Here is a 10,932-nt window from a genome sequence, read left to right on the forward strand (position 1 = left end):
CGAAAATTATCTCCATGATATTTATTCATTACACTTAAAATCAAGTTACCAATTATCTTTATTCAATAAGTAACTAGTGATAAAAATAAGAATAAAAACAAAAAATTTACTACTAATAATAACATAAATATTTTTATTAAAATTTCACTTGTATGATCTGATTTTTTAATTTTTTTAATCATTATGGTCTGATTTTAATAAGTTAGTGAAATAATGTAAAAACAATATATCCTAAATCAGATTGAATGGAAAGAAAGAAGTTAAAATCCGATTATTAAAAAGTTAAAACCTTTTCCTGCATGAACTTTGTTTTGTCTAAAGGCCCTATTCGACTCCTATAAATTCAGTTTATGTTGCCAAGTTTGACTTCACTCCAATTCAACGCGTCTCCCTCTCTTTGTCCAATTTGTATCGCTCCTCTTTAAAAAATCATAAAAAATTCCAAACAGTCAACCAAATCCAATTTTCCAAACTCCTCGCTTTCTCTCTCCTCGCTTTCTCTCTCTACAATGGATGCCTTGGATTCAGTCGTCGATCCCCTCAGAGAATTCTCCAGGGACAGCATCCGCCTTGTCAAGCGATGCCACAAGCCCGATCGCAAAGGTACATTTCTTAATACATCTTTACAATTATTTCAATTTCCCCCTAAATTAGGGTTAGTTGTGAATTCCGATTTTTACCCAATTGTCTAATTTTGTGTTTTTTGTGGGTTTAGAGTTCTCTAAGGTTGCATTGCGTACCGCGATCGGATTCGTTGTGATGGGTTTTGTTGGATTTTTCGTCAAGCTCATCTTCATCCCCATCAACAATATCATCGTCGGCTCCGTTTAGGTATGTTTCTTTCGATCTAATTTCTTGCATGTTTCTGATTATGAATTTTCGAAATTTAGGCGTAATTATGTATGCAATTATACTAAAAATCAGAATTTGATACTAAGTGTTCTTACTTTTGTTTAATTGATTTATGTTGTTAATGTTTGCCAATTGCTGAATTTCCTGATGGTTTAAAAAAATATATTTGATGTTTGTTTTAAAGTATATCATTCTGTCCACCCGAATTTAGTTGTCACATTAGTAGCTTAAATTGTACTTTCAACCTAACTATTGATTCCGAATAGGGGGAGTATCGTTTACTTTTGCTACTAGGTTTAAGATTGTTGAAGATTGCTATGCTATGTATTGGAGTTTAGGGTGAATCATCTAGCTTTTATGTGGTGTCAGATTTTTGATCTGGTCCTTGGGTTTGTCGAAGGCCTTGAGGCGTGTTCTGAATGCTGTAATTGATTATGCGTGTCTATATGATTATAGGATTAGTTGATTTTGGTAGAGAATTTGCAAATTAGGGACATGGTTGGTTTTTTGGGTTAGCTACTCGGACATATTAATGATAAGGCAAAAAAATAGGCCTGTATTTCCTGGATATGATAGCTATACCGCTATACAGAGTCGTTCTTTACTAATAAAGGGATTGAGAACAACTATGGTGTTTGTGGATATGATAGCTATACCGCTATACGGAGTATATCTTTGTGGTCTATCGTTTTTCCCTATACAGAATCCTTCCTTTGGTGAGCCAAAACCTGATTCTAATGAAAAGAGTAGGTGCCAGAGCGGACATGATGAAACTTATATGATCTTAAGATTCGTAACCCTTTCACGTCTGAGAGAAATACTAGCACAGTGATGATTCCATGCAAAAGACTGAATCACATCCATTACATTTTACTGGTGACGGGTGAGATTCCCACCGCTACTTGAGCCCACCTTACTCCTGCATGGGGTGCTTTGTCTCCTCAGTCCCCGCCTAGCTTTTCAGACACTATTCTACAATCAAGTAATGTGATTGGCTCCTCGCCTAGCTTTTCAGACACTATTCCCACCGATGAGCCAATCACATTACCAGATCCATTATAAGCCTCCTTCATCACTAAAAACCTTCTTAATTGTAGTCATTTTGTGGATGACCGATCTCAATTTTTTTTCTTCTGAAATAATGATCTCTCTGTTGTTCCAGATAGCCTATACAATTCAGGAAGAAAAGAGTGACCCTCCGTTATGGAATGCGTGAATATATATATTAAACCCAACCCACAATCTTTTATGATTAGTTTACTCGGAATCAACATTAAGGCCCTGTTCTGTTCACCTTATTTCCACTTATTTCAGGAAAAATAAGTTCAGATAAGTTCAGTTAAGTTCAGATAAGTTCAGATAAGATAAGTTCATGAAAAATAAGGGTTGGCCAAGTACAATTTATAACTAAAATAAGTTTTGATAAGTTCTAATAAGTTCAGATAAGTTCAGTTAAGTTCAGATAAGTTCAGATAAGATAAGTTCAGGAAAAATAAGTGGAAATCAGGTGAATAGAACGCAGCCTAATACTCAGTCAACTAGCTAAATTTTAGATGGTAATTTGTCCTGGCTGAATAGAAAATACTGAAGTTTGTAGTACTTGTACAGATGTCCACCTTAGTTGAAGTATTGCTTATTTGAAACAGATGTAACATCCTTCACACATCTTGTATATGACAGGTGCTAGAGAGAAATAATTGGGGGAAAAGTTGGACACATTAGAATTGGTCATAATCTGCCATAACACCCAATCCTGTTCTATGAAGTTTATGCCGTTTCATTCTTTTCTTTGCAGCATTGTAAAGCATATTTGTGATGATGGTCTCAACGCGCGAGTTTGGCTAACGAATATAATTTTCTATTCCAGGTTTTAGTTACTGTGGAAACTCGAAGAGGAGAGAGGCAGTTCAACGTAATACACAATGTTTAGAATGCTTAGCTGATGATAGGACTCAAGTAGATGTATTTTCTACCAGCGGCTTTTTTGTTTGTTTTCTGAAATGTATGTTAGTCAATTGCCATGAATTATCCGATTCTCCAATATGCATCTTGGATTGATTCTTTTTGCAATGGAGTTTAGCTGTTTTATTAACTATTTTCCGTTACCTTAAGACAGAATTATACACCCTTTTAACCAACCTAAATTACCATGTTACCATTAGCTCATCAAGCTATCGTTTTACCAACATAAGTTGGTGGAGTTGGTGGGGAACTCACCTTGTGACTTGGAGGTCACAAGTTCGAGCCCCATCAACTGCGAAATGCTTGGGAGTGGCTCAAGCGATGACCTGCGGAGCTGGGTTGGTTAACCTGTGCTAGGTGCTGGTTCAGTTAGGGTCCCTTCTTCTTATCTATTAAAAAAAAATAAAAAAAAATCAAGCTATCGTTTTTCTCGTGTTTCAAAGCCTTGGCATAAAAGGTTTTAAATAAGTTTCAATCATAATTTTCCAATAATTGTGATGTGTTGTTATACGGAGTGTCACGTGTATGTATGAAAATAGAGCGGTCAAAAGTCAAAACTGTTAATCAGGTCGGATCTGGATCGAGTCACATTGGGTCTCGGTTTATTTGTCACCCGGGTTCACGTCCGGTTGGTTTCCGGTTGGGTTATATCAAATTACTTTTCCATTTCGAGTGTAGGTTGTGTTGAGGTCGAGTCATGTTCAGGTTGGGTTCAATTTTGGATTCTGGTCTTATCTAGTCGAGTTTATGCCAATTTTGTAGCAGGTAATTTGAGGTTTGGGTCAAGTTTGGATCGGATAATTATCGGTCGATTAAAATTCAGGTTTTAACCTATGATTATTTTTTCTTGGGGGTGTTTGGTTAGGAGAGGTTTGAGAGAAAAAGAGCTTTTTGGGGTGAATTAGAGGTTTGACCTTTAGAAAAAGCTAATTGGGAGTGTTAGGTTATGAGAGGATTGGAAGAGAGTTTTGGGGTGAAAAAGCTATTTTTGAAAAAGCTCAATATAGGAGCTTTTTGCAATTAGAGGTTTGAGAAAGTGGATGAAAATGACTATTTTGTCCTACTATTGCTTATTATTACAACCACAATCAACCTTGGTACCCAGCATATTTTTCTCCTAAAAACATTACTTACACTTTCTTTTTCATTTCATCATATTTACTAGATTCGTTTTTTGTTGTAATAAATTTTATATTAGTACTTTGAAGCAATCGAAGTATATATTGCAATCATGCTTAAACTTTCATTAGTAATATTTATCTATTTGAAAAATATATATTAAAAAAATTAAATAAAGAATAATTTTAAAATAAATAAATATTTTATTTAGTCAATGTATATATATTAGAAAAATATAGAGAGAAAAAATTAACACAATAAAATATTTGTCTAATATTAATAAGAAACAAAGTATGTCAATGTTCTTAATGGTCATTTTACATATTAAACAGCTAACAGCTATCAGCTAATTTACCAAACACCTTTACACAAACAACTAATGTAACCAGCTAGTCAAATCAACTAATGCAAACAGCTAATAGCTAGTCAAACCAGCTATCAGCTAACAGCTCCTAACCCCAAAAATTAATGTTTAGGGGGGTACTTGGTTAAGAGAGGTTTGAGGGGAAAAAAAGCTTTTTGAGGTGAATAAGAGGTTTGACTTTTTTAAAAAGCTAATTGGGAGTGTTTGGTTATTAGAGGTTTGGAAGAGAGTTTTGGGGTGAAAAAGCTAATTCTCAAAAAGCTCAATATATGAGCTGTTTGTATTTAGAGGTTTGAGAAAGTGAATATAAAATTACTATTTTGTCCTAATATTGCCTAAAAATCCAACACTTAAAAACCTAGCTTAGCATTCGACATTATTTCATTTTCCCCATTTACTACTCGTTACTTGTTGTAATAAAATCTATACTACTATTTAATAGCAGGGAGTTTGGAGTGCCACTTGTCATCTCCTTATTTTTTCTAATTTAATATTATTTTCTTTGAAAAAACTCCTCAATAATCTTAGTAACTAACATTTTTCAAAGTGTCCTTTCATGTATTTCATGAAGCAAAAGATAAGTAACAACTCTCATATTTTCTTTCTTTCCTTTTCATATTTCATAATCTATCTTAATATTTTAAAACAGAAATATTTGTGTGCCCACTTGTCACCACCTTAAAATCTCTTATATTTTTATAAACTTTAACTTATTTTGTACAACTCTCCCTAAATATATAATAGAAAAACTTTTAATATTCTTATAACTCCCAATTAATCAATACTTTATTATAGTTAATTGCCCGGCATTCAACGTTTATATCTAACATTATTATTTAAGTTGATTAAAAAATATATAAACATGCGTAGCACGGGCAAAAAAACTAGTTTATATTAGTACATAGAAGTATTTAATTAAAGCTATTGCAATCATGTTTCTAATGTTATTACTAATATTTCTCTATTTGCATATCAATAATTTATGTATTTAAATTTTAAAATTAAGAACAATTTTTTTTAAAAATATTGTTTTATTTATTTTATTTTGTAAAGGATTTTTTGTCATTTAACACCTTAAAAAAATCAACTTTTGTAATTAAACACCTTACTAAATTAAAATATATTTAAACACCTTAAAAATTACAAAATTTAGAATTCAACACCGGTTAACGGTTTCCGTTAGAAAAAACGGAGGTGGGGCCCACTTGCATATTCATCCAACTTAGAGTTTAATCTAATCCTAGCTTCCACGATTCTTTTTATTTTTATTTTTTTTAATTTCATTGTTTTCTTCCCCCTTGCTCAGTTGCTCACTGCTCCCTCTTTATTTTCGTTATTTTCTTCCCCCTGCCCCTGCTTCCTCCTTCACTCTACCCAGTCTCAATATCTCAAAAAAAAATTGCCTAAAACTTTCTGAAATTGCTAGAGGGACTAAATTTATGCAACTTGCAATCAATCAAGAGGAGAAAGAGAATAATCAAGCTACAATCAGGTATAAATTAAGAGTATTTAGTTATCAGTTGCTTATGAATATTGATAATTTAAAATTGAAATTGAGGTGTTATTCATGAAAATGAAACGACTTTTTATGTATAATTCTTCCCGATTTATGATTTATAAGGCTTTAGTTGCTGATATTCTATTGTATTTGGTGAAATAACCCCTAATTTGAATTTGTAAAAATTAGGGTTCATAAGAAAATCGAATTGGGGATTTTGTGAATGTTAGTTGTTTATTCAAATTAAGCTTATTGAGTGGTAATTACCTTGATTATCACCAAATCGAATTGGGGAATTTGTGAATGTTAGTTGATTATCACCTATGAGAAGCAAGAGCAGTACAAGAGCAGGGGAAGGGAAGAAATAATAAGCGCGAAACTATCGTGGAAGATAGGTTAAAGTTGGATGAATATATCCAAGTGTGGGCCCCACCTCCGTTTTATCTAACGGAAACCGTTAACCGGTGTTGAATTCCAAATTTTATATATTTTAAGGTGTTTAAATATAATTTAAATTAAGTAAGGTGTTTAATTACAAAAGTTGGGTTTTTTAAGGTGTTAAATGACAAAAAATCCTTTTTTAAAAGAGAAAATATTTTTTTGTTTATTTATTCTATGCTAAGAAATATAAGAATGTTTAGTGGTTGGTGTTTCACAACAAATAATAGTGTGTGTAAGGGTGGTAGAGTTATGGTGGCTTGGAACCCAAACACCTTTACTGTGAATGTGTTAGGTGTTTCCAGTCAGATGATACACTGCCTTGTTTGTCCCAGAAATAGTCAAAAAGAGTTTTATTGCATTTTTGTCTATGCTTTCAATCATAATAATGAGAGGGAGGACTTATGGAAGGATTTGTGTGGTCTTGGGGGGAGTATGACCAAGCCCTGGGTGGTGTTAGGTGACTTCAAATGTGTTCTCAATGTGGAGGAGAGGGTGGGTGCCCCTGTAAGACATCAATCCATGGTGGATTTTAGAACTTGTGTTAATTGCTGTGGGCTAGAGGATGTCAAGTCAGCTGGCCATTTTTTCACCTGGAACAATAAGCAGGAAGGTAATAAGAGGGTTTTCTCCAAAATTGATAGGGTCATGGCTAATGACCAATGGATGCAGCTGTTTCCTAGTGCAGAAGCTGGATTTCTTTCTGAAGGATTGTTTGACCACTGTCCTATGGTGCTGTCTGTTTACCCTAGGAGCAATATGGCAAAAAAACCTTTTAGATACTTTGATATGTGGAAGCATGCTGATGGGTATACTGAGTTGGTTAAAACTAACTGGACCAGGAGTGATGTGGGTACTTGGATGTACCAAGTGGTAATGAAACTGAGAAGGTTGAAGGGAGTGTTTAAGCAGCTGAATAAAGATGGATTCAGTGACATTCAAGCAGTAGACGTAAGAGCTATGCAGGAATTGCACTTGAATCCTCATAATGGTGAACTTGCTGATAAAGAAGTTGTAGCTGCTAACTAGTACAGAAGTGTGCATGCTGCATACTTGTCTTTCTTGAGACAGAAAACAAAGGAGGCCTGGGCTAAGGGGGGTGATGAAAATAGTGCTATCTTTCATAAGAGCATTCGAGCTAGAACTATGCACAACTCAGTGTATGCCATTCATGATATGGAGGGGAGATGGGCGTGTGATGAGAAATCAGTGGCTAATGCTTTTTTGCAGTATTACCAGAATCTCTTGGGTTCAAATACTACAAATAGATGCTGTATTTTGCCAGAAATTGTTGCTGCTGGTCCTATGTTGACTTTGGTTCAAGGCCAGTTGTTGACTAAGCAGTTTACTAATGAGGAGGTTAAGGCTGCCATGTTTTCCATTGATGGTGACAAGGCACCTGGTCCTGATGGGTTTGGCAGCCATTTCTTTAAAGAGAATTGGCACATTGTGGGTGGGGATATCACTAGAGCTGTGTTGGACTTTTTCAAAACTGGTAAGCTACTGAAAGAGATTAATTCCACCACTATTACTTTGATTCCAAAAACTAAATGCCCTAATAGTGTTACTGAGTTTAGGCCAATTTCCAGCTGCAATGTTATATATAAATGCATCACTAAGATTCTATGTGAAAGAATGAAGGTGGTGCTACCTGACTTGATTGCTGAGAATCAGGGGGCTCTTGTCCATGGCAGATTTATTATGCATAATATTATGATATGTCAAGAGATTGTGAGACAGTATGGAAGAAAGAATGCATCTCCTAGTTGTTTACTCAAATTAGATATGCAGAAGGCTTATGACACCATTGAGTGGGATTTCTTGGAGGAAATGCTTCTTGCTTTGGGATTTCCTGCTCAATTTGTTAACTGGGTGATGGTGTGTGTTACCACTCCTAAATTTTCCCTCATGATCAATGGGAATATCCATGGTTTCTTTGCTTCAAAGAGGGGATTAAGGCAAGGGGATCCCCTCTCTCCATTATTGTTTGTGGTTTTCATGGAATATTTGTCCAGAATTTTGATTAAGTTGGGTCAAGAAAAGGGGTTCAAGTACCATCCTAGATGTAAATCAACAAAGCTCACTCACCTTTGCTTTGCAGATGATCTGATACTTTGCTGCAAGGGTGATTCACAGTCTATTCTCATGTTGCTTCAAAGTTTCAAAATGTTTTCTGATACTTCTGGTCTAAAAGCTAATATACAGAAGTCAGCTATTTTTGCTGCTGGTATGAAACAGGATGAGTTTAGTAGAGTGGTGGAGATATCTGGTTTCACTGCAGGGAGCTTTTCCTTTAGATATCTGGGGGTGCCAATTTACTTCAAAAGAGTTTCAAATGCAGATTGTGAGTGTTTGGTTGATAAAATGTTGGCTAGGATCAAAATTTGGAGCTCTAGGAGTTTATCCTTTGCTGGAAGAATCACTCTTATCAACTCTGTATTGATGAGTGTGCACACATATTGGGCACATGTGTTTGTATTGCCTAATCATACTCTCAAAACCATAGAGTCTATCTGCAAGGCTTTTCTCTAGCATGACACTTACTTCAGCTCTAAGCCTGGGTATATTGCTTGGGATAAAGTATGTACTGATAAGAAAGAGGGTGGTTTAGGCATTAGAAATGTTCAGCTGTGGAACATAGCAGCTTTGGGGAAGTATGTATGGGCACTAGCTAGAAAGCAGGACATTATGTGGGTAAGATGGGTGAATGCCATCTATGTGAAGGGGGAGAATTGGTGGAGTTATCAGCCAAAAGCTGATAGTGGGTGGTATTGGAGGAAAATCTGTGCTGTTAAAGAGACACTAAAGCAACTCTATGATGAGAGCAGTTTTGCTCAATTGCCTAAGTATTCTGTTAAAAAAGTCTATCAGAAATTGGTGGTGCATCACCAAAAAACCCATTGGTGTCATGCACTGTGGAATAGAGTTGCTATTCCAAAGCACAGGGTCATCTGTTGGCTTATGGTGTGATAGTCTAATAGGAACACGCACTAGAGGGGGGGGGGGGGTGAATTGTATTTGGAACTTGAGTGAGTTTCTTTCGAACTTTAAAGCAATATATGGAACTGAAGAAGACAGAAACAAATGTTACTCAATTTGAGGAAACTTCTTGACACTAATCAAGAAGAGAAAACCTCAAAACTCTTTTATATTAAAATAATTCCTCAATTACAATAATATAACAACTTGAGTTCCTCTCAAACTAAAGTATCTCACAGTAATCTACTCTGATTACTCTCTCTTCTGTTTCTCTCTTTCTCGACTTTAACTCAAAACCTTTACAAGATTACTCAATCTCTTCTCACTCAGATTACAATTTGTTTTGAAAACTCTAGATAATAATAAAGCTATTCTGATATTTGTGGAACTTAGGAACTTGAATATTGCTAGGACACAAATCGTTTTTATAAACTCTTTTGAAAGCGTTTTATAGATAAGAGAGCTTGTGGAATGTTTGTGTGTTTTTTTCAGAAGAAAACCAACCCTTTTTATAGAGAAGATCTGTAGGGTTAGTTCCCTTCAAATCTCAACTGCCCACACACACCTACACTACTTGGTCTCCACGATCCATAACTTGTGGATCAAGGGAAGACCACTTCCCTTAAAACTGTTTTCAGAGAAAATCGTGGTTTTTTTTTTGGACTTTGTCAACCACTGAGATTTGTGAAAAATATTTAGTAAAATAAAATCAGATTTTAAGAGAAGTTTTAGGAGCAGTAAAACTGTTTTGTTTTAAAAGATAAAATCAGATTTTATTTAAGGAAATAAAATGACAATTTATTTATGTAATTTTTCCTTAAAACTTGCTGCTAAATAATTTGATAAAATCTCATTAAATATTTAATCAAGCATCCTAGTTCCACAATGTATCTTATAGCTGTTATTATTTTACACAGAAATCTAAGAGAATTTAACTACCTAGCTTCGTGTTTACTCTTTTACTGGAGCTGCAACTCAGCAGCTGCAATGGTTCCTACTCTGGAACATGTGAGTTCCTCTAAAGGAAAAGAGGAACTCATCTAAAGGAAACTTCACCCTTTTTTGTGTTGTTGTTCCTCTGATGTGTGTTAGCTTGTAGTTCCCAACTTTGCGCATTCCACCTCAGGAACATCAGCAGCCATCTCAGGAACTTTTACTTGTAGACACAACAGAAACATAATCAAGAAGTTTTTTATTTGTCATCAACCAAAATTAGGGTCAACAATATTTCCCTTTTTTGGTGATGGCAACATACACAAACTTTTTACTATAAGAAATTAAAACACATATATAGATTTGGTGAAGTTTAGACTGAAAAAAAAATTAAAATATTGTTACCCTTTACCCTTAAGGTTGGAACACAAGGAATCCGAGTCTCAAACCAAGTTTGATCGCCTTAAGAAGTTTGCTCAAGTGATTTTCCCCCTGTTGACATTAACAAAAAGAACAATGCAAATACATATATTCCAAACACAGTGCCCTACGATCAACGTTTGGCAAGTCAAACTAGCCTCAAAGTATTGTACCTGCTTACACAACATAATAATCCGAGAAGCAACAACCATATAAACCAACAATGTATATTGTTAACCAAGCAAGTTTGAAAAAGTTAAATAAAAAAGGGAAGATTCCCATTGTTTAGTTATACAAAACCAAAAAAAAAAAATTGTTCCAGAAACAGAGCAGTAATAAAAGAGATTGGAGGGGTTGTTTAGTCTTG

The 10,932-nt window shown here is 34.8% G+C and overlaps 1 protein-coding gene across 1 annotated transcript; it reads left to right on the plus strand.

Annotated features, from left to right (window-relative positions):
- Nucleotides 1-390: 390 nt before the first annotated feature.
- LOC110787280 (protein transport protein Sec61 subunit gamma) lies at nucleotides 391-2,944 on the plus strand. Its single transcript, XM_021991875.2, has 3 exons — nucleotides 391-603; nucleotides 716-831; nucleotides 2,720-2,944. Exons 1-2 carry the CDS (start codon nucleotides 510-512, stop codon nucleotides 829-831), a joined length of 210 nt encoding a protein of 69 aa, XP_021847567.1. The 5' UTR covers nucleotides 391-509; the 3' UTR covers nucleotides 2,720-2,944.
- Nucleotides 2,945-10,932: the final 7,988 nt, after the last annotated feature.

Source organism: Spinacia oleracea, chromosome 5 (genome assembly GCF_020520425.1).
Source record: "Spinacia oleracea cultivar Varoflay chromosome 5, BTI_SOV_V1, whole genome shotgun sequence".
Classification (NCBI taxonomy): domain Eukaryota; kingdom Viridiplantae; phylum Streptophyta; class Magnoliopsida; order Caryophyllales; family Amaranthaceae; genus Spinacia; species Spinacia oleracea.

Excerpts from the sequence above, each read along its gene's own strand:
- LOC110787280 (XM_021991875.2), top strand. The coding sequence starts at position 510 with ATGGATGCCTTGGATTCAGTCGTCGATCCCCTCAGAGAATTCTCCAGG. Across the intron at positions 604-715 it reads CCACAAGCCCGATCGCAAAG|AGTTCTCTAAGGTTGCATTG; the intron begins GTACATTTCTTA and ends TTGTGGGTTTAG.